Source organism: Lithobates pipiens, unplaced genomic scaffold (assembly GCF_037356315.1).
Source record: "Lithobates pipiens isolate NorthernLeopardFrog02 unplaced genomic scaffold, aLitPip1_a1.2 Scaffold_19, whole genome shotgun sequence".
NCBI classification, from domain to species: Eukaryota; Metazoa; Chordata; class Amphibia; order Anura; family Ranidae; genus Lithobates; species Lithobates pipiens.
This window is the reverse complement of record NW_027507764.1, coordinates 235,566,301-235,591,325: the sequence shown is the minus strand read 5'-3', so window position 1 is coordinate 235,591,325 and position 25,025 is coordinate 235,566,301. Positions and strand designations below refer to the sequence as shown.

Below are 25,025 nucleotides of genomic sequence, written 5' to 3'. Positions count from 1 at the left end.
GAGGGAGGAACAAGGACGATCACGTGGTAAACGGCCGCGATGAGCGGCCGTTTACCGTGATCCATGATGCGCCGGGTCCACTGGACCCGGCGGTCACGGATGCTCTCGTGTGCGTGCCCCAGGGGGCGCACGAGAGCAGAATTCTGGGAGGCCGTTAATTAACGGCCTCTCAGAGTTAAACAACCGCCCTGAAGCCGTTAATCGGCTATGGGCGGTTATTAAGTGGTTAACCATTTCGGCAATACAATTTTAGATTTCGTCACATCTACACAATTTTAGATTATTATTTTTTTATGCATTTTTTTTTGTTTTTTTCCTAAACATCTCCTTTTTTGACAGTTTGCTCATTTCTCCATTTTTTGGGGTGTGTTTTGTGTGTAAACTTACCACAACAACATTATTATATTTTTTAGATTTTCTTTTTTAATCTACAGGAGGTTGTTTAGTGTTGGTACCCCTTGTTATTCATTTCACTTTTTTTTGTGAAATGTACCTGCCTGCTCACAAATAAACTGGCCTTTTGGAAGGAAAACACATACGCAAGTATTTAATCAAAAAACCTTTATTTTGGTCGCAATAAAATAAAAAGAGGAAGGCAGCACTGGAGAAACTTGTTTGGTGCAGCCTTTGGCCCCCAGGGCAGACATGAACAAATTAGAATAAGAAAAATTGGTGGCCTGAGGAGTGCATATCTCAGGGAGAGAAGTCTGGTCCAGAAGTCCTAGAGATCAGGAAAATCAGATGCCATCTATGTCCCCAGGATGTGGTTCTTCAAGAGGCTGCATCTTCTGGCAGACCAGACTGAACTCAGGCCATCACTCTCTCGTCTTACTTAGGCACTTCCCTCCAGGCATCCTTCGAGGCTGTGGCTGGGCTCCTGTAGTTGGGGCAGGAGGAGAAGGAGGGCGTTGGTTGACCTCCTGGCTGCCACTTGCCACAGCCTCCCCCCGACTGAGGTCTTCTTGTGTATGAAAATGGGACATAGTTTTAGTTTTTTGATCATCAATCACACAATTTTGAGCTCCTGACTTTTGCAAATTGAATGTTACCAAATAGAACAGACTATCATTCTGAGCCCAGCATTTTTCATTCCCATCCCAATCATTTTTGGTCACTACTGTCTATTGATATGTAAACTACTTTGTTAAATCACAACTTACTGATCAATAAGAACATCTAGTTAACATCATTAAATGTACCGCAAGAAATATGTTCAACAATGCAATACCTGTCTCAAGCTTGGCCCCACCACATGTTACTGCCTGGAAGGCCCAGGTTGGACGTTGGAAGCCTCAGCTGGGGGTGAAGGAGGCCTTGAAGGAAGACGGTCGAGTGGTGGCCTGGGTACCCCCTGGTCTACCAGAAAATGCAGCCTGTGGAAGTAAACCATCCTGGGGTAATAAACGGCATCTGGATCTCCTGATCTCAAGGACTCCAGGTGCTTCTTTCTCTCCCTGAGATATGTAATCTTCATGGCCCCAATTTTCCTATTCATATAGGCCATGTCTGCCGTGGGGACCATGATCCGCACCAAAGAAAGAAGTTTCTCCAGCGCTGCCTTCCTCTTTCTTCTGTCATAATAAAACTGGTTGTTGATCTGCCACAGGCAGGGCATCTCCTTGTACAGTTGGAGGAATAGCCCCATACAATTGGGGTTTTGGAATGGATCCATCTTGTTTGCAAGACACAACACAAGTTAAACCCTAAAATACTAATAATGACATGAAAAACCCTCCTAATCTTGTCCCAACATCGGCCTAGATAGAAGCAGTCTAGTCTAGTGATGCACCAAGTTAAAAATGTTACCTTCGTTTGCACGATCGTCGCATCCGCGCCTCACTCTGTTCCCAGATTGTACGTACGACACACGCGTGTTGCGTTTTATATACAGTGCGCATGCGTGAAACTCCGCCCGCCCCTGATGTTCTTTCTAGACTATTCCCCGCCCCTTTGCTTTCGGCGCAGTGGGAAGAGCACATGGCGGAGAGAACACAGGTGCGCAATCACAGTTCCACTAACGAGCAGGAGGGTGAGGAAAGCCCGGAGCCTGGAGGAAATGTCCCGATCCAGGAAGAGAAGATTTAAGGCCTCAAATATGTATTTTGGAGAGATGTTGGAGATGGTGGACATATTGAACAGGACCGACTATGATGGGAAGTATGGACCCTCCCAAACCCAAATATCAGAAAGGCCAAGATCATGACTAAAGTTGTGAAGAGTCTTCATAAGAATTTTGGGGTACGCCGATCCAAGGATCAACTGAGAAAACGCTGGTCAGACCTGAAACTGAGGGAGCACGAGCAGTACATAAGGATCAAGCGTGTTCTTAAAAAAAGTAAGTAGTTGTCGTGTGTTCATATGATTATTCTTGCTTGCATACTGCTCCATGTGCTTTGATTTCATGTTGTGCATTTTAAAATGGCCACTTTCAAGTTCATGGTTTCATTCATTCGTAAGAAACATCGTTCTGCAGGTAAGTATTCCAGCTTAACAAAGTGTCCACAATAATGTTCTCACCTTGGAACTCGGCCAAAAAACACAATTGTACAACATTTCCAAGCAATGTTTTATATTCCTATTTCTGCCCTCTGTGTGCTAATTATTCTTTTTTTACATTCTCATAGTGGAGAGAAGACTCGGCAAGTATGAGGACACCAGGGACCACACCCCTCCCAAAGAAGGGCAAATTCGAAAACCAGAAGCAGAGGAGCAGGAGGAGGAGGAGGAAGGAGAGATCGTTGAGGTTGGGCAAATTGTCACCACAACAGGTGAGTGTCGGAGAACACAGCTTCCGGTAAGCTCATCAATGTATCTCACCATATTTATATTACATGGTGTGTTTTTTTGCTTTGTTTTGTAGGTGATGTGGAAGAAGAATCCCATTTTACCAGTGAAAGTGCCCAGATCCTGATTGGGGAGATAATGGGATGCAATCGGGATTTGGAAAATATACAGCAAAACATCAATGATGTTAAAAATAAAATGAAGAACATCATTGATGTTTTGGGGAGAGTGTGAAACACCACAAACTAGCTAGGGTTTTAGTTTTGCTATTTTAAAACACAACTTTTGTATTTGTAGAAAATCCAAATTTGGAAGATGCACATAGTGTGTAAACATGCGCTATCTCCCATCATGGGGGATCAATGTACGCGTTTTGTGGAAAGTGGCTGAGATGAAGGGGTTGCAGCCCCAAAACATGTACATTGATCCCCCATGATGGGATACATGTTGACACACTGTGTGCATCTTCCAAATTTGGATTTTACAGGGGTGATACCCCATGTGATGAAGGCAATATCAGCCCAGTTTGTACATACTCATGTCTGATATTGTCTTCACTTTTCAAAGTTGAACTTTGTAAGTTCGTGTGTTCTGAATTTTACGCTTTGATACATGCCTGTTTACACAAAAACCCCAAGTAAACAAAAATTTGCTGAAAGTCTGTTTTTGATACACACAATTTTTTGGTTTGTTGTAAAAACCTTTTCTAAACACACATGTGAATGTGCTTGGATTAAAAAGTTAAATTATCAACAATGTGTGGCTTCCTTTTTCATTGCGCCAAAAATGTATTTGGAGTAAAATTTTAGTTTGCTGTGAGAATGGGTGTTATTTACTAAAGGAAACTCCACTTTGCACTCCAAGTGCAGTTTCAGGTGCACTTTTGCAGTGCACTTGTAGTGCATAGTGGATGTGCCTTTAGTTAAAAAACACCCACAGTGATGTGTAAATTTGGACAATAATGCCATTTTCCTGGCATGGTGCTGAAAATGAGCACGATTTTGGTCAGTAATGCACTACATACATTAGTTAACAAAAACAAGGTGTGTGTGTGTAGCAGACCCACAACATAATACGATTATCTGAAGAAGAGACTGTCCCCTCATCTAGCTCTGAAATTGGGTTTGCACTGTTGGCGAAAAAGGCACAACAAGAAAAAACCTAAATATACCTAGGAGACACCTAAAACCAAGCCAAGCAGTAAATGAAGGAGTTTCAAAGAAAAATGTATTGGGAAAATGCCTCTGAGGCCGCGTACACACGGGCGGACTGTTCGCCCAACTTTGTCCGCTGAACAGTGTTTGGGCGGACAGTCCGCTCGTGTGTGGGCTTTCAGCGGACAGTTTCAGCGGACAGTTTGACGGACAAGGTTTTTCGGAATTTCCGAAAAACTGTCCGCTGAAACCTTGTTTCAGCGAACAGTCCGCTCGTGTGTAGGCTTGTTCGTCAAACAAAGTTCCGCGCATGCTCAGAAAGGATTTTCACGCCGAAAGTTATAATGCAGTGTATAGGACGTCGTATTTTTCGTCCCGTCGTACGTGCCGTTCACGTCATCGCGCACGGTTTCAGCAAACTGTTCGTCCGTCGTGTGTGGCCATGTCCGTCCATGCTAATTTTGAGCGGACTGTTTGCCGAAACTGTTTGACGGACAAAGTTGGGCGAACACGTGTGTACGCGGCCTCAGACATTGTCTGGCATATCAATGGCCCCCCTACCCACAAAGTAGTCCATGTATTGGGTTCTAACCTCATGGGCGCTTTGGGGGGGCAAGCCAGGATGAGCAGGTTCAAGGCCCGTGAGGTTATCATCATTTTCAAGCAAGTCTGCTTCTTATTGGCCAACTGAGACCGCATAGTTCGCAGAAACTTAAGAAAATTGTGCAGAACACAGCACGCCAGCACTATATGATTGAGTTTGTATTCCGCCATGTGAATAGGCGTTAGAAAAAGGCAGAACCGGCTGGCCAGTATACCAAAAGTGTTCTCCACCACTCTTCGGGCTCTGGACAGGCGGAAATTAAAAATCCTCTGGTCTGGGGTGCTGGGGTGAGGGTCCTCATCGGGAAAGGCCACATCAGATGGTTCGCCAGGGCAAACACCTCATCCGCGACAAAGACAAATGGGAGTCCTTCCTGATTTTCCTCTGGGGGTGGCAAGCCCAGACTACCACTCTGGAGACGCCAGTAGAACTCCGTCCGTGCGAAGATTCCACCATCCAACATCTGTCCATTTTGCCCCACGTCCACATTCAAAAACTCATATGTCGCAGACACCACCGCCAGCATCACGATACTATGAAACCCCTTATAATTATAATAGTACGACCCCGAGTTGGGTGGTGGGACGATGCGGACGTGCTTCCCATCAATTGCTCCTCCACAATTGGGAAAGTCCCAACGACTGGCAAAGTGGGAGGCCACGGTCTGCCATTCCTGTGGCGTTGAAGGACACTGTGGAGTGAAACAAGACCAAAAATTAGTAATTTGACAAATCAACATTGCAAGCAGATTAGACACCAAAATTTTTGGCCTAAATTAGTCTAACATTTTGGGAACTGAGTATTTAAAGCCTAAAGTATAAGGTCCCCTTATCAGAGTCATCACCCCCCCATCCCCCCATCTGATGGGCCCTTGCTAAAAAATGAGGGGGGCTGTTTTGGACAGGTAACCCTCTCCACTTGATTGAGAGCTGAATGCCTAAATAATGTGTGATACTTTGGGAAGCCCCTCCTTAGTTACACTATTGGCAGCCCACTGGACATGTAATAAGTGTCATAATACCAAAAAGAAACCAAAATGGAAGTATATTTTGACATTCTGCTATTACATATCAAGATAACTAATAGGTGAAAAAACAAAATAAAAATAGTATTTGAAAGTATTGAGGCAGGCCTTTGCACTACATGCTTAGGTGAATTCTTCCATAAATGTGAACATCAAAAAGGTACGTATAGTGTGTATTGGGTTTGGTAAAGTCATCAGATAGAGGATTGCTATCAGCTGAGCTAGCAGTTGGGGGGGAGGGGGGTTCCTAATGAGTTTGGCACAACCAAACATTTTTAAAAAAGTCACTCTGCATGAATTGAAGCACACACATCACATTTGTAGACATTTTAGGGGGTGTTTAGGGGAAAGCAATACTATGGAGCTGACAAAAGACATTGGTAAGTGACTAGACTATAGTTTTATGGGCCAAGAAGAGCATGGTGGGGAAGTTAGTGAGGCAAATATGCCTGAGGACAAAGGGGCAGAGTATATGAATTAGAGCATATTGCAATGATGGTAATTAGGGAATGAGGAAAGAAATGCAAGACATTAGCAATCATGAAATACATAGAATGTGATGTTAAAGGATAAAACTTACCTTCATATAGTCCTTCTGCAGGACCTGAATGATGGCAGAACAGGTCCCTGGAATAATGATCCCCAGAGCCTGGGGGGAGATGCCTGTGGAGAACTTTAGGTCCTGAAGGCTTCTCCCTGTCGCCAAGTAGCGCAACGTGGCGATGAGCCTCTGCTCCGGAGTGATGGCTTGCCGCATGCAGGTATCCTGCCTGCTGATATAAGGGGTCAGCAAAGCCAGCAGACGGTGAAAAACGGGGTCCGTCATCCGGAGATAATTCCTGAAATCATCAGGATTATTCTCCCGGATCTCACGGAGCAAAGGCATGTGCGAGAACTGGTCACGCTGGCGCAACCAATTCTTGGTCCACAAACGCCTCCCCTCCCTGTTCATGGACCGGGATTGTGTCAAAGTAACAACCCCAACACGAAGCCCCTGCACAGCACAAACTCTACGACGAGTACGTAGATGAAACATGGTTTCAAAATGGTCGGCTCGTGAGAACGGACAACAGAAAGCACCGAAAAACAGCAATGTCTGAAAGAACAAACTGAATAGCAGAAGCAAGCAGACAATAAGAAATGCAAATCAAAGCGTACTATACCAAGATATAGTCCACAATGAGAAACAAATACTTACTGACTGCACGCACTGATTATCAGATACGCAAAGACAAGCAGAAACCGAAGAGCAGTAGCGATCTGAATCACAAATCTGAAAAGCGCGAATTGTCTCTCACCAAACTTCTACTAACACGCGATAGACACGAGATCAGCAGAAGAAGCCCAAAGGGTGCCGGACGTGGTGCTGAACTTCCCTTTTGTAGGCCCGCCGTACAAGGCTTACGTCACCGCGTTCTTGGCAACCGCAAATTCCGACAACTTGCTCTGACCGTGTGTATGCAACATCACTTCCGGACCTGGTCCGGAATTAATCCGTCGGAATAACTCCAACGGATTTGGTTGTCGGAATCTCCGACCGTGTGTACAAGGGCTTAAAGTTGTTTTTGAGCAGAATTAGATGGTGGATGTAATGCAATACGTGCCTACATGCCGCAATACAACGGACCTCCATTAAATATCTTATTCCAGACACAAATATGGCGTTTATGCGCTCGTGCATGCGCATTATATGCATTACACCCTATAATAGGAGAGAGGTGCACCAAGATGGCCGCTCCAGACGACGTCCAATGACGAAAGGCGTAGGGCGTGGCCTAACGTGTACGCACTCTCTCTCACAAGGCGGCGGCGGTGATTGTATTTCATAGCGTTCTTTTACTTCTGATTCATGTGAGTAGCCACTTTTGTATTGCAATAAAGGCAATAAGTTTCAACAATACTACACTATGGATATTCTATTTTCTTATTTAATACGAGGGAACGAGGAGTAACTGAATATTAACCGGACCAGCTTTATATAGCGACACAGGGGCTCACACTGTGGAGGCGAGTTAACCCCTGCAGGGGCAGGGGAGCCGGTGAGTGCGGCAATTTGTCCTATGCACGGAAAACGCACCGGTTGCAATTCAGGATACACCAGACACTGAGCACAAGTCACTTTGATTGAATTTTTGTGGAACTTTTTAAAGTCATTTTGCCTTTTCAACAGACTTTATTGTGTGAAGACGATATAAGTTTTATAAGTTTCATATGCACTTATTTTGCACCAAAAGCATAAAAGCACTTTTTATCGCACATAGCTGTGGAATATAGAGCATATTTGCTGTTTGTATTTTTTCAGCACTGTTTGTTTGCAACCTGCAATTTGCACTTTACCAATTATATAGGGGTTTACTTGTTTCATTAGCACTAGCACTTTAATAAGGTGGTTCACTAACATCAGCACTTTTAATTTGTAACCCACATGTGGTATTTGATCATTTTCATGGTGTATTTTATATATACAATTTGCTATCACAGGAGAGCGCCATAGCTACCACCACAGTGTTTACATCCCCCCAACCTATTAGGCTGGTAATATTTGGTAGTGGCAGCCTCCCTTCTATTATACATCTATTATATTATATATATTTCATAATTTTTTATTTTCATTGCCTCTTCCACTTTTTATTACCTCTTCCAGTAGTATTTGTCTCCATAGCGCAAACCTTACCCCCCCCCCCCCCCCTTTCTTTAAAAGACAAATACTTACTATAAAAAAAAAGTAGATCACTATAAAAAAAATAAAAAATAAACATTATTCTGGAGATCTGGCAAAAAAAAAAAAAAAAAAAAGATCATTCAGGAGATCACGAGAAATAACAAAGAAATCAGTTTGCCAGAACTGTGTGTGAATATCAGCAGCAAAGCAACTTCACTATTCTAGCATTATAAAGAAGAAGAGAATGCACTGCATTGAAAGATTTCAAAAATTGCAGCATGATGAATGTACTATCTCTAAAAACTTTTAATGGTTAGGCATGTTTCAAGTTCATTGTGAAAACAAGCGATTTGGTCAGTTGCTGGTATTTTTGATGGTTTCTAGGTGCTGTCTACTGTAGACTAGTTTTCGTATACAATCCAGCAGACAACCCATTCACCAATCTCTCATTTGTACAAAATAGGGCCAATCAGTTTACCTTTGATTGCATTTATTGACCATCATTTTTTGTAATTAGTCAACTCAAGGTGACCTATATTGTTGATACTGCTTAATTCTCCTATTTCCATGTTTACATACAGTAATCAATTTCATTTAGATTATTTCTTCTTATACTGCAGTAAGCACTTATACATCTTTAGGAAAGATCAATTTCTACTGCTGAAGGCAATTAGTTCCACTAGATTTTAGTTAAGGGTATCAGAGTAAAGAGGGCTACATGAAAATGCATACCCCACATTTTTTAGGATATTTATTCATAAAACATGTTGAAAACCATTTATCATTTTCACAATTATGTGCCACTTTGTGTTGGTCTATAACATAAAATCACCAAAAAAGGCATTTATGTTTTTGGTTGCAATATGACGAAATGTGGAAGATTTCAAGGAGTATGAATACTTTTTCAAGGCACTGTATGATTAAATTGCTAAGCAGATATGTGAGTCTTATGCCGCGTACACACAATCGGACTATCCGGCGGACTTAGTCCAGCGGACAACCCGCCGGACTTTGCAGTGGAGGTCCGCCAGACTTTCCAAACGAGCAGACCTGCCCACACACGACCGGACTTTTCCAGCAGACTAGGTCCGGCGGACAATCCACTGGACTTTGGCGGGAGTCCGCCGGACTTTTGAAATGAACGGACTTGCCCACACATGGAGTAAAGTCCGTTCATTTTGAACGTGGCTCCAAGTAGGAGGACTAGCGAAGGAAGTGAATGTTGCCGCCTCTATCGGTGAGATTGACACCTCGCTAGCCCTGTCCCCTGGTATGGATTTAAAGAGGAAGCCCTACACTGAAAAAAACAGCGTGGGGGTCCCCCCAAAGTCCATAGCAGACCCTTATCCGAGCACACAGCCTGGCTGGTCAGGAAAGGGGGTGGGGCGAGCGAGCACCCCCCCTCCTGAGCCGTACCAGGCTGCGTGCCCTCAACATGGGGGGATGCTTTGGGGAAAGGGGGCCCTGTGGCCCCCCACCCCAAAGCACCTTGTCCCCATGTTGATGAGGACAAGGGCCTCTTCCCAGCAACCCTGGCCGTTGGTTGTCGGGGTCTGCGGGTGGGGGGCTTATCGGAATTCGGGAGCCCCCTTTAATAAGGGGGCCCCCAGATACCGGCCCCCCACCCTATGTGAATGAGTATGGGGTACGATGTACCCTTACCCATTCACCTTGTGAAAAAAGTGTGAATAAAAAAACACAACACAAGTTTTTAAAATAATTTATTAGACAGCTCCGGTGGTCTTCTCTTCTTCCGTCTTGGGGGGTCTTCTCGCCATACTCCTCTGCTATCTTCTGCTAGTTCTTTTACTAGCGGAGGAGCCCGGCTTTCTTCTTTGTCGTCGCCACCTCGCTCTTCGTTTCTTCTTGCCGGGCCTCTGCTATCTTCTTATAGCTCTTTTCCTAGCGTTGGGCCGGTCTTCTGCTGCCGCTGCATTTCCCCATGTTGAGGGCACGCGGCCTGGTATGAATCAGGAGGGAGGGGGGCTCGCTCATCCCCACCCCCTTTCCTGACCGGCCGGGCTGCATGCTAGGATAAGAGTCTGATATGGACTTTGGGGGACCCCACGCCGTTTTTTCGGCGTAGGGGTTCCCCTTTAAATCCATACCAGGTGACGTGGGCCAGCGAGGTGTCAATCCGCCGGATGGTCCGATCGTGTGTATGCAGCATTACAGGGATGACCATCATATCCTCCCTGTATGTATATTCATTTACTGTCCATGAATGGTTGATGTTGATATATTTACCTCTTTTTATAGATGTATGATGCATCCGCCCCTGATGATTGGATAGATCCCATGAAACCCTTCGTGCCTAACCTAGATGCAAGGCATACATATTAACATGGTCTTTGGATTCAGGCAATGCAGTGGATTATAACTGTTAGATTACAATGATTTTTTATTATTGAGGACAATACTATTGTATATTGTATATTCTATTCATGTTTTTAACATGTAAATGTTTTGGATACATGATTTGTTATAATATGTGCCATTATTGCATGTATTGTCTGCCATGTACCTACTCAATCATGGCAAACAAATAAATACTTGTTTATGTTTTACTTTGACTCCTTCGATTAGCTACAATATAGATAATATAATATATATAATATAATATATGTCCCGACCCTCTTTCTCTATGTACTTGAATAGGGATGGAGATGCATGTCGCCATGCGTCTCATTTAAAGTCCCAAAATCCCCCTCTATTGCGTATGATTAAATTGCGGACCTTTTTTTTTTTTTTGGTGAATTTTAATGCAGAGAACATATGTTATTTACTACATTATTTGTTGTTTATGGTTACTTACAGTAATACTGTTCTAGGTTGCACAACTACATGGTGCAACATTCCTTTTCAACATAGCACTTGTCCATAGCTATACCACACAGACATGCAGCACAGAACTTCCACATGCATGATCAGTACAACACGCTACTACAAATACAATAAATATATGAAATATAGTTTAAATATGGAATACCGTTTAAATATTTTTATATCTTTAGTATGTATTTTAATTTATGTTTTTTAAATGTATGCATATGTTTTATGCTTTTTTTTTTCTTTTGCTTGTACACCTGCTCTGAAACTAGATCATGACTATTATACATTAACACTTTGGTTACGTAGAGAAAGATTAGGAAAGAATTTGCAGTTGGCCAAAACAAGTTAGTATAGCCAATAGACGTCACATGTTTATTATCTACTCATGCCACTTCAAACACATCCTCTTTGAAAAAAAAAGTTTGAAATCAGTGCCCCTTGTTATCTTAAGCAGATCGAGCCTGTCATTGCCTGAAAAGGTGACTTTGGAACATTTCTAAGGGGCTAAGGTTGATGGAATGCGATTTCCTTGTTATTCAGGAAGTTGTAAATCAAACTAAGTTTGTAACATTTTTTTTTTCTCAGGCTTTGTTTTGACAACTGAACTTGCTGTGTGCAGATATAGGCAGTTAGACGTCACTGTTAAGCAATAGAGTATAAAGGGAAGGTTACAGGGGGTGTAGTGACCACCCAAAGCAAAGACATTGCAGTAACAATCACGGTGTGTTTTACAAATAATTCCTCAGGGCTAATGATTAATCTGAGGTAAAACATTAATATCCCAGGCCCCCGGCAATGCATTGTATATATGAAGAGCGGAGCTGACACACAAGTATTTAGGAAGCCTTCTTGACAGTCTTTCAGAGACTTATCATCACTTAGCTACACTACTGATCTTACACACCAGACCAGCTTACAGAGTATAGTGTTCTGAGAGAAATATTTTTAAGTAGCTAATGGCTAGAGAAGTCAGTCCTTGTACTTGGCTGTTAAAAGCCTCTCTGCTTTTTATGGCAGTAGTAATTTCAGTGACCGAACCACTGCATTGTGCTGAGTGCACTGAAGAGAAATTAGCTCTTTGCCCACAAGTACCTGCTGAGTGCCCAGAACTGGCACGAGAACCAGGCTGTGGATGCTGTTTGACTTGCGCACTAAAACGCGGGGAACCTTGTGGGGTGTACACAGCTAGGTGTGGAAAAGCACTTAGTTGCCATGTCAAGCCTGGAGAGCCCAGACCCCTTCAAGCACTTACAAAAGGACAAGGAATCTGCATGGATGCAGAAGACTTACAGAAGCTGAGAACTAGTGATGCTACAGGTGAGTTTGCACAAGGTACAAATACATGTAATTGATGTCTTACAGATAAGCATAACAGATTTTTGTAAAAAAAAATTGCATCAGAATATAATTGTCTGTTAATCTTGTTTGCTTGTCTTTTTATATATAACTTTACATTTATACATTTATTTTACATTTAATTTCTTAGGCTAAAGAAATGACAACAACAACAACACCACATACATATATATAATATATCTATATCTCTATATGTCTCTCTCTCTCTCTCTCTCTCTCTCTCTCTCTCTCTCTCTCTATATATATATATATATATGTATATATATATATATATATATATATATATATATATATATATATATATATACACACACACTTTTTTTTTCTCAGGTTACAATGTTACATGATACGCAATGTTGCAATGTACGCAATTGTAAATGTGACAAATATTAGATATGTTGTTAATATTTTCCCTACAATCAGTAGTGCTTTTTGAATGCAATATCTTTTTTATAAATACTGCTTATTAATTTAATAACAATTTATTGGATATAAGGACTGTCCGATGAGAAGAATAACATTATTTAGTATTAAACAAACTACATAAAAATATATACAGCACGTAGACCTTTTAGTAAAGAAAATTGGCATGTATTGCTAATTTTTATGAAATGCAGTAAAATATATGTGTAATTTTTCACATTATTGTTAAATAGAAAAAACAAAGGAGAAACACATTTTATGTACATACAACAAAAAGCCGGTAGAGGGACATCTGGAAATTCTTTAAATATATATCAAAACAGTTGAAAAAATAACTGAAGTTAGTGTAGATTTGCGAAGGTGAAAATAATTATGTAAAATCTATTTTGTAGATATATTTTGGCAAATTATAATGTCCTTTTTTTTTCTATCCCTAGCTGGGGTTCATTTTTATTTAATTGCATTATGCCAAATAAAAAAATTTTTTTTTCAATCTTTAATTATTACATTTTTCTTGCACTGCATTTTGTTTTGAAAACTTGCCATGTCAGAGTTTTAAACATCTGTTTAAAACCAGGTAATAGTTTATAGTAAATGCACCAAAATTGGTCAAATGCATCCAAGTAGTAATTTCCTTAACAGATAATAGTTCAAGTGTGTTTTTTAACAGATGTCTGTACTATTGCCTGATCAATACATACTTCAGATTTCTCAACACTGATGCTTGTTTTTTGACCCATGTCCTACTTTGTTGCATCAGTGAGGTGAAAGATCAAGCTATGATAAACAAGTCCATTTCTACATACTTAGAGAAAATACAAGTCTTTACATCATTGCTAGCATTTAAGCTAGTATTTAAGCCCTCTGCTTAAAAAAAAAAAAAAAAAATACAGAAACACAATACCTGTCTGCGTGAGTGTACAGACTACCTGAACACAATCGGATTCAGAATAATGTCTTAGGCTGGATTCACACCTAGGCATTTTTTGTGCTTTTTGCATTTTGCAGATTTGCACTACAGTCCATTTATCATGGTTTCCTATGGAACACGTTCTGTAGTGCATATCTGCAAAATGCAAAAAGCATTAAAAATGCATAGGTGTGAATCCAGCCTTATAATGTATAATATTGTAAAATATTGTTTTTTTTATATTTTAGTTAATAAAACGATTGTATAGATCATGCTTGTGTGGAAGGAAGCCAGGAAATATTACAGACATGTCCCTCTACATACAAATGAGCTTGCTTATTATTAGACCTAGTAGGATAACTGTAATGTGTAAGATATTTTTTGTCTGCTTCGTTTTAAATAATGTCAATGTTTATAACAGGAAAAGGTTTTGCAATTGTGTTATTTGAGCATCACTGATAAGTAATTATGATTTCTGCTTACAACAGAAGATGTTTACTAAGTATAAATTACTGAACTGCAAAGCATTAGCATAGGATATTGCTTAAAATAAGAAAACCAAACTATGAACATTTGGAAAAGTGGTCAAAGCAGTGGAAACTGCATTTTAATGCTTCTATATGCAAAATAATGAGGAAAAAATTATCCTATAATAGAATCCAATATTGGGGGGGGGGGGGGGGCAAAACTACAGAGGAAAATGATTTGGATAGTCCTTATTTCAGATTATTGCAAAATGAGCAAACCATATAGTCTGGCAACTGGGAAAATGAATAGAATTTTGAGGTGGATCACCAGCAGGAGGAAGGACATCCTGACTTACCTATATAGATCTTTAGTTAGACCTCATTTAGAATACTGTTTCCAGTTCTGGAGACTTCATAAGCAACAAAAATTATGAAAGATTTGAGAGTTGAAACATAATGAGAGACCCTGCAGGAACTTAATATGTACAGCCATGAGAAGAGGAAGGGAACAGGGGATATGATTGAAACCTTTAAATAATTATTATTATTATTCAGGATTTATATAGTGCCAACAATTTACGCAGCGCTTTACAATATAAAAGGAGACAATATAGTTACAATACAATAAAATACAAGAGGATTAAGAGGGCCCTGCTCAGAAGAGCTAGGGTGTGAATAGTGTTCAGAAGGGCTGTGTTTTAACATGAAGCTAAGTTCAAGAACATGGAGACATGTTCAAACTAGCAGAAGAAACATTCAAAACTGACCATAAGTATTTTTATTGAAAAAGTAGTTGATGCTTAGAACAGACTTCCTGAAGAGATAGTGAGTCAGTCAACAATAAGTTGATTTGATCATACTTGAGATAATTTTATATCCGTATTAAGACAAGAAGTTAGAAAAAAAAGTTTTAAAAAGGGATAGACTCTATGGACCACTTTGTCTTTTTCTGCCATCACTTGTCTATGTTTCTATGAATAGATTTATATATGTACATTTAATGGAATAACAGGCTACTATAAAGTCATACTATGGTATGTAATTCCTGCTTGTTGCATCCACTTATAGAAATAAAAGATTACTCGGAACATGAAAATACTGCTCCAGAAGGAAGTGATTCTACACAGGATCAGCTCTCACCATTCCTCCGATTGTTTCCTGATAGTTTGGACAAATTTGATGCCTGGAATGCAATTATGTATGAACGCATGAAGGCAAAAAAGCTCTTTGAGAGAAGAAAATCAAAGGACCAACCACAGGTAAGCTTTTAAAGATCAGTACACCAAAGGCCTTAAACAAAAACATGATGAATTCTCAAACCAATTACAGAATAACATGCTGTATAGGGTTCCACTCCCATTCATACAGGTGCGAAGAAGCACAAACCATTTCCACATGTTTTTTTGGCCAACTTTGCCTAATGTAAGCTGCAGTTAACATCCATATTTTTCTGCTTGTTTTTAGGGGCCATGCCAGAAAGAACTTTACAAAGCAATGGACAGACTGGCAAAAGTTCAACAAAGAACTGGGGAAGACTTGTATAGATTTCATATTCCCAACTGTAACAGGAATGGGTTTTACCATAGCAAACAGGTAAAATTCTAATATTGTTCTGAATAAAAACTAACATATTCTGCTGTAACCACTAGTAGCCTAACAATAGCTATAGCAGCCAACTCACCTTGAGACAAAATAAAAATCTAATGACACTGCTGTTGACACTCACCCTGTACCCCTTGTAATGTATGCAATTGAGAAAAGCAGATGTCAGACAGATAGAAGACATTCAAATTGTTGGTGCTAGTCACAAGTCCCCCCAGGCAGGCAGTAGAGAGAAGTTTAGCTGTCTTAGCAATGTAGATTTATTGCCTCCAGAGGCCCAGTCATCACCGACATTAACCCTGTATGCCTAACACAGGGTTTTAGATTAACTATGTGCTACAGTACGAACAATGATGTGACAATATAAAAAATTGTGATGTCATTGATATTGCTACTACAACTCTTTTGTTTATTTTTTAACTTAACACTAGACCACCTTTTATAGCACTTACTTGCTATGGCATTGGAATGGATTTGTGTGTGTGTGTGGGGGGGGGGGGCTTAAAATTTCCACTACAGCCCTGAGCTCTGAGATGCTGAAAAAGATTGGTGAGCTACTTTGAACCGAGTACTTAACTGGTAAATAAGGGTTAAAATTAAATTCCATAAACTGTCACCCCCCTTCTCCTATCATCTCCTACAACTGCTGTCCACAGTACTGCTTCCTAGTAATGTACAGACTGTGGTGACAGCTATCCTGTTACCTCTCCCTGATAGAGACATGCTTTATGTTAAGATTAATGACAGTAAGGAGGTTACTAGGGGGCCCCATGATTGCAAATTACTATAAACATTTACAACTGTATATATTTTTAATACAGTGATTATTTTAACTTTTACTAGGTACTGCGTATTATATTGATTAACTGTAACTGTTTATTTTATCTAGTGTGAGACTGCTTTAGATGGAGAACGAGGAAGATGCTGGTGTGTTTATCCATTGACCGGAAAGAAGATTCTAGGTTCTCCTGAAAACAGAGGCGAGCTTAACTGCCAACAGTATCTGAATGCACAAGAATAGGTGCTCTGATGATGTATATATTTTATGAACAACTACTGAACTATTTATTCAGACTTATATTTTCCTGTCCCTTTTATATTATGTATTTTTAATACCTATTTATGAGCAAATATTATGGTCTAAAGATTTACACTATTTTTTAAAATAAATTAAAAATGTAAATCAAGCCACTTATTTAATGCATAAATTATATTTTTACTATGGTCTATTGATGATTTTTTTAATAATCAAAATTAAATAAATTAAAAATGTATATTTTTTTTTATACGCACAAGCATGGCCTTTTTCCCAGCATCATCTTGTTATCAAACAGATGGTACAGCGCTCTAACTAAAATAAAATGATTACTAACATATTAAAATTAATAAAAAGTCCAAAGATAGCTTTTGAGTCAAAAAGTCCACGTGAGGAATCTTCAGTGGTATACAGTCAGTTCATGCATAAAGTGACTTAGTGCCAAGGGGGGGACCACCACCAATGGTAAAATTGGCTGCTCACCTCATCGTATGGACCCTTTAAATTACAGAGGGTCGTATGCACTTAAATATCAACTCATCCAATCGCTGTACTCCTCTCCGACAATATCCGACCGATTCACAAACGAAAACACAGCTTTCTCCCATTCAGAGTCAAATGAACTGACACGTTCGTGGAATACCCACACTGGATCGGTATATAGCAGTATTCACAATTCCTCAGACCATGTGGATAGAAAGACAGGCCATAGTGCTCTCCATAGAAAAACGTTTTAATGATGAATATACATAAAAAACACACTTACAATAACGAAGCTTCATACGATCTTTAAAATGATCAATGACCGCGGGTGACGTCACGTGATCTCCTTCCGTACGTTACGTCCCTATGGGCGGGACTTCATCAGCGGACACGGAAACTACGTGACACCCGATATATGAATAGACAATATGGGGTTCCTATAGTGCGCTTACGGTGAGCACGACGTGACGGACAGCCTCTCCATGTTTACGAAAGTTACCAAGGTAACAACACATCCTGTCGTGTAGTACGAATCTACACGATAACAGGCAAAGACCTCAGGGAAGCCCTTGTGAATTTAAACAAACGTTACCATGGTAACGGCTCATCCCATCATGCCTATCCGCATATTTATTTTTAAGTGCATACAACCCTCTGTAATTTAAAGGGTCCATACGATGAGGTGAGCAGCCAATTTTACCATTGGTGGTGGTCCCCCCCTTGGCACTAAGTCACTTTATGCATGAACTGACTGTATACCACTGAAGATTCCTCACGTGGACTTTTTGACTCAAAAGCTATCTTTGGACTTTTTATTAATTTTAATATGTTAGTAATCATTTTATTTTAGTTAGAGCGCTGTACCATCTGTTTGATATTTTGTATTTTGGGATTTGGTAATTGATCCTTGGTGTTCAGCAGCTTTTCGTAAAGGGGTTGTACTGCGCTGATTTTTTCTGTATTTATATCATCTTGTTATATTTTAATTTAATAATTCCTGTACTTTTCAATCCCATCATGGTAGCTACTGTACATTTTCAGACTGTGGTATGGAATAATTACTTTTTATGGACTCTGTGGTTACAAAGCCATTTTTTTTTAAATATTAGTAGTTCTATAAGTCAGCTGTTAAAAACATGAACAATGGGGGTTATTTACTAAAGGCAAATCCACTGCAATATAAGTGCACTGCAAGTGCACTTGGAAGTGCTGTCGCTGTAGATCTGAGGGGGGAGGGGGGCATGCAAATAGAATAAAAACAGCATTTTTTCTTGTAAATGATTGGATTATAAAATCAGCAGAGCTTCCCCTCATTTCAGATCTAAAGCGACTGTACTTTGAGGTGCATTTCCAAGTGCACTTGTAGTGCAAAGTGGATTTGCCTTTAGTAAATCAGCCCCAATTTATTGTTTCTATTGGATATAGTTTTTAAAATTATAGTTTACAGAACCACGAGCAGCTAAATTTAGATATGTCAGCTTTGGCTAATACCTCATACCTTATCTACAAAGTAGTTACATGTGAAAACTCTACACCAAGTTCACTATATGGACCATATGTGGTCACTGGTCATACATGTGAGATCATTCTCCCTCTTAATCGCCTCTTTTCAAGAGAGAATACATTCAGTGCAGCTAATATTTCCTCATAGCTGAGCTCCTCCATGCCTCTTATCAGTTTGGTTGTCCCTCTCTGCACCTTTTTCAGCTCCCCAATATCCTTTTTGTGAGCTGATGGGCAAAACTGAACTGCATATTCCAGATGAGGTCTTAATTAATGCTTTGCTCATTAGTGCTCCAGGGATGTCACAATCCTTCACCATCCTCACATACAATGCAGAACTGCTGGTCCTGCATTGTATGTGATGACTTCAGAATGCCTGAGAAAAAGAAAGGTCTTTGGGGGACTGATCTTGAAGGAAGAGGCCTGCAGGAGCTAAGACTATGGTAAGAATTAGTGCTTATTCCCTTACCCTAGACTAAATGAACAGGTAACCCTTTGAATTGGGGGGGGGGGGGGTCACTGCTAGGGTAATTCTGCTGCCCAGAGTTGGATTTTTAAGACTTGCCCACCAGTAAAATATCTTATTCGGTTGACCTAGAGAGTACAGTTTGTCAGACAGATTCCATATATACTTGAATGTGTACAGTTGCTGCTTTAAGTAGATCGAACTTAATTTAATTATTAATTGTGTTACAATTAAACCTAATTGTCAGTTCAAAAAAGGACAATTTTAATATTCTTTTTTTCCCCTTTTTTTTATCATTTCCCATTTATCAAAGGAGTTAAATGGAAATAGATAGTAAACAGAAATGTATTACTTTATTGAGCACCCTTATGGGATGATTTATTAGCAGGCATTAAGAACAAATATTGCTGATAATTATTAGAATATACATATTATGATGAATTATATTTACAACGTCTACAAATTGGGGTCCGATTTGCCAAATTAGTAATTTTTACACATCCCTGAAAGTACATACACAAGTAATACTAGTAAATGTTCCTTGCAGCAACATTTTAACTATTATTAAATATATGAGTGGTTGCTGTATTTTAATTGTACCTTTCAGAAGAGTCATATAACTATATATATATATATAAACAATCAAAAATGACTCTGAGCCAGAAGATGCTTGAAACCTCAAGGTATTCAGCAGAGGCTGGTTTAAAAATATTCAGGAACTATTCATTTTTATAGAATTTGCCCCAGGATGAATCAACATCACAGTAACGTGCACACTAGGCAGGTTCGCCAGTGGTATGAACAGCTTACAGATTGTCATATACACATGCACAAAATATATTTTATTTTTCCTGTTTGCATATACGAGTAATAAACTCTAAATCGACTTTGATATATGCATATGAATTGGTTTGCCAACCCTTTGCTAACCCTTTACATGCCATTATTTGAGCTAAAATATTTAGTGCCTCTTCTCCTATGTAGTTCTAAGAAATCATTATCTCAGGTTGTAACCTTCTTTTTCTAGATACAGATACTGCTCCAGGCAAGGGATTCATTAGCATAGACACTCCCATACATAACCACACTTCCTACTGAAATGATAATATTTTGTCTTTGAACATTGGCAAGATAAAACTTGTATAGAGATTTTTTAAATGTAATTTACTTGGAAAATGTAAGGAAAGTAAATGCCATGAACAGCCTGTTTTAAATTAAATGTTATAATTTTTTTTAAACATATTTTATATATTTTATCTATTGTTTTATTATAATACCTCTTCAATGTCATGCTACATTTTGGAAATGGTTTGTAAAAATTTGTAATAATTTTTATGCCACTCCAGAGAACCGTGGTTTAACTAAATTAAGTTCTCTGACCTGCCATAAAAATGACACTTTTCTACTCACATTACAAACCTTGAGTTTTGTTGCTGCATATACTATTGTGGTTTAAGTGTATAATATTATAATATTCTCTGCATATTAACCACAATTTTAAAATACATATTTTTTTGTGTATATTATTTTTTATGTTGAACATGGTTTAGGACAAAATATACTAAAATGAATAATATTTCTACCTGTACAAACTTGGTTGGTTATCTGACATTCAGTCAAGTAACACTTATTGCTGCTACTTTTATATATTTTATCAATAGAGATGTATTTAATATTGACACATGCTGCTAAAAAAAAATCTTGTTCTTCTTTTAATAAGTTATTGTTACCAGTTTGATCAATTGATGTTCATTTTGTAGAATGCTTAAGTGATAATAAATATATTTCACATTAAGAAAAATACTGTGTCATTCTTTAATCATAAAAAGTTTGTTAATTTATCTCCAATGTCTGTGCCAACCACAAACCACCATCCACCTACCCACATTGTAGGTGTAAGGCAGAGATCTGTCATTTTTTCCCATAGAAAAATAATCAAGATATAATATTACAAACATGGCAGCCATAATTATTTTAGAGACTGTCCATTAAGCAAGCTTATTTCCTTGGCCACTGTGTCAGAGAAAGAGATGAAGTATATTTTGTGTATCTTAAAAAAAAAGTTTGGGCTTATTATGTCACAGTCAACAGCCAGAAATATTGTACAGACATGTAGCATGCCAGGTAAATGTTTTTACCCTAGTGAAAACAGAGAGACCAAGCAAGTTTTATCCTCCTAAAATATAAATTAGAGTGTGCTTTTTTAAATCAGTAAGCAAGAAAATTGAACTGATTAGCAATTGGACAGCATACAAAAAAAATAAAAAAGTATGGGACTTTGAGTGAGGCAGGCTGAAACACAATATAGAAGTAAAGATTTATTGGCATAAGTGTCAAAATGTGTAACATTGTACATGAAAAAAATTAATGTTTAAGGCATATACAGCACCCTAAAATAATGAGTATAATGAACTTGGAAAACATCACATACTGTACATATAACCATAATGTAAAACATGAGTGCTATAACAAGGAAGCAAATATACATAGTACATAATTGTGATGGAATAAACCTTGTGGTGTAAAAATAATTGTCCATAAAAAAAATGATGGAAATGGGGACTGCATCCTTAAAAACTCGACACGTTTAATTGATAATACGACTCATCAGGAGCGGATGCTGGAGTATCTGTAGATAATAAAAGATGGTCTAAATAAAAACCCATGTTATGGGAAATTTATATGTAAAATTGTTAAATAGATGGTCTAATCCACAAACTTACATCCCATTGAATGTTAAATCCGAGTGATACTGGTGTGCGAGAGTCACCATATCAGTCTCCTAGACCCACACAAAGGCACCCCCAACAAGTTGAAGATATACAATATGCAATGAGTGTTATGCCAATATTGGCTGGCAAAATCTGTAAGATAAATATAACACATTGGATGTAGCAGACCAGTTAGCACTGTCACAATACAGTGTAAAAGAAAGACTAACTAATGGAAGTGCAAACAAGCCCAAAAGTTGGGATATATGAGAGAGATAGTGTGATTGGAAGTGTGAAATGAAGCGTAGGCTAAGATGGGCCTACTGAATGATGTGCGTGAGAGATATAGAGGAGATTGAACAGAAAATTAAAAAGGTGAAAGTGGTAATGAATTAAAAACATCTGTGACACATGAAGTTACCTTCTAGTGGCAGATGCAGAGTATTTGTGTATAGTGGATCAGACAGTGCAACCTGATCGTCTGGTCAGCTACAAGTGGGGACGCCCAGGTGGGCTGGATATATAGGGCGAACACAAATCAACATCACTGAAGTGTGATGGTAGGCAGGAAGTGTCCGTTGCCCATGGTGCCAAACCAAACCAAATCCCGCCATTGCATCAGCCAAAGCAGAATAGCCGCTGGAACTAGGCGGCGCACAAAAAAGATGTCACTAGTGTGGCATATGCATGGCGTCGATACACAGGAGACTACATGTCCCCAAACCCCCGCCAACAGGAAACAGAGGGATTAAAAAAATCATTATACAGGGAAAATGAAGAGGTCAGCTCACCCAAGATTCAAGAGGTAGATTTTGGACAAAAGAACGGACCCCTATGTTCCCCCTACGGCGGACATGGGGGATTGGCTAGGTGGCTCTAATGAAGAAAATTAATACTTAATTAATAATAAAGAAAAAAGGGGGGGGGAGGGGAAAAGGAGGAGGAAGGAGGAAGAGAAAAATAAATTAAGGGATCTTTCTATTATTACAATAAAAGCTTACCAAAAGGATGTAAAATTACCAAGCCACAATATATGCAGCCTTTAAGGTCATAACCATTTGGGTATTAGGTGTCAAATGGGCTGATAAATTCATACAGGGCCAATCAAGGGAGAGGTGGATTGCAGTATTTATATCTATAAATGAGAAAATAGCTATCACTAAAATATACATCCACTATTCAATTAGTGAGCACATAAAGTAGGTCCATTAGAAGGCAGTTACCTGATGGTAGGAGTTCAAAGATTCAGTCCTCAGAGCGATCTCTCCTAGCCTGCCCATCCAGCGGTCAAATGACTGCTATATGGGCTCCCCAACACACACAACGTCAGACGCTTGCCGGTGGGAAGCCGGCGGGGTCTGACGTCATGTGGTCAGCTCCTCCACACTGCGCAGGTGCAGTGTTCAGGTGCTACTGCAGAAGTGCACAGGGGAAATAGAAAGGAGACACCGGTAGTCCGGGTTGTCTCAGTCTTAACCCCTGCAAGTTATAGGAGAGTGTTATCTCATCCCTGGCCAGGAGGAGCACATCGCCACCAGATGGGGGATAGAGAAGGGGCCCAAAAAATAATAAAATAAAAAATAATAAATAATAAATGAAAATAAAATAAAAAATAAACACTGATACTAATAAGGGAAAGGGAACCTTTGAATTTTTGGGTGAGACCGAACTCATAAATACAAACAAAAAAAAATATAGTTGAAAAATATAGTAATACAACATGATACATGAAATATATCAATGTTAAATATCAAAAGAAATTTTATTTAAACATGTATATATCGGGGCTATAAAATGTCCCAATAGTATGCCCTTAATAGCAGAGTAAGTGACTATAAATGAAGGGAAGGGGAAGAAAAAAAAATCTTACAAAAAAGGTTTGTAGGAAATTGTCTCATTAAGGCCTGGGGGGTGGGTGGCGTTGAGCCGTTCGATCCACGGAGTTTCCCTCTGTAGGATCGTTCGGTCCCAATCGCCACCCCTAGGGTTTGGGGAGACCACCTCCAGAACAAAAAACGGAATAAAAGAAAGAATCAAAACGGTGGTGGAGGCCAATATACCTACCGATCATTGTAAGTTTACCACTTTCAGAGTAATAAAGATGGTCCCCAATTCGTTGTCTGAATTCCCGGATGGTTTTTCTGATATAAAAAGCACCACATCTGCAAACCATTAGGTACAATATACCCCTAGTGCTACAGTCAGAGAAGGTACGTGGTGAAAATGATTCACCATTTTGGATCTGGATCCCCTCAAGATGCTGTAGCAAATCCACAGTATCTTTAATGTAAGAAGGTAAACTCTGTACATGAGGCATCAAGCAAGCATCGACCAATTTAATAGCGTTGTCTGTCTGTGAACCCATCCCCTAGACAATCGGCCTACCCGGGGGAAGTTGCAAATTTTTGTGGGAACCTTTAGTACGCAGTATCCCCTTTGCACAGTTTCTGCGTTTGCGCAGAAACTGTAGTCTAGACACGGATTTTAAGATTCAGGCTGATGCCTTACGTGATCGATTACTGACAAGAGGGTACTCCCCTACGAGTTTGAAGAAAGCGTTTAATAGGGCTGTAGCACGCCCGCGCAGTGCGTTATTACATCAACGCCCTAAAGTTGCAGATAAGGATTCTGTCAGGTTCATTACAACGTATTTTGCCCACCATCAAATACTTCGCCATATTTTAAGTAAAAATTGGCATCTTCTTACCGACCACCATATTTTGACTAAACATGTACGTTCTACTCCAGAGTTGGTGTTCCATAGAGCACGCTCTTTACATGACCACCTAACACATAGTCATTATACATCTGCCGGCCTGGTGCGCGGGACCCCTGGTGGTACATTTAAATGTAATGACTGTTTCCGTTGTCCATGGGTTATGGAGGGTAAACAATTTACTTTACCAAATGGTGAATCATTTTCACAACGTACCTTCTCTGACTGTAGCATTAGGAGTATCGTGTACATAATGGTTTGCAGATGTGGTGCTTTTTATATCGGAAAAACC

The 25,025-nt window shown here is 39.5% G+C and overlaps 1 protein-coding gene across 1 annotated transcript; it reads left to right on the top strand.

The window, feature by feature from the left end:
• Window positions 1–11,710: 11,710 nt before the first annotated feature.
• IGFBP1 (insulin like growth factor binding protein 1) lies at window positions 11,711–17,001 on the top strand. Its single transcript, XM_077491795.1, has 4 exons — window positions 11,711–12,377; window positions 15,285–15,475; window positions 15,681–15,809; window positions 16,708–17,001. Exons 1-4 carry the CDS (start codon window positions 12,017–12,019, stop codon window positions 16,837–16,839), a joined length of 813 nt encoding a protein of 270 aa, XP_077347921.1. The 5' UTR covers window positions 11,711–12,016; the 3' UTR covers window positions 16,840–17,001.
• Window positions 17,002–25,025: the final 8,024 nt, after the last annotated feature.

What these genes read in the sequence shown, in the direction of transcription:
- IGFBP1 (XM_077491795.1), top strand. Translation starts at nt 12,017, where the DNA reads ATGGCTAGAGAAGTCAGTCCTTGTACTTGGCTGTTAAAAGCCTCTCTG. An exon ending in AATCAAAGGACCAACCACAG is followed by an intron (nt 15,476 to 15,680) that starts GTAAGCTTTTAA and finishes GCTTGTTTTTAG; the next exon opens with GGGCCATGCCAGAAAGAACT. An exon ending in GGTTTTACCATAGCAAACAG is followed by an intron (nt 15,810 to 16,707) that starts GTAAAATTCTAA and finishes TATTTTATCTAG; the next exon opens with TGTGAGACTGCTTTAGATGG.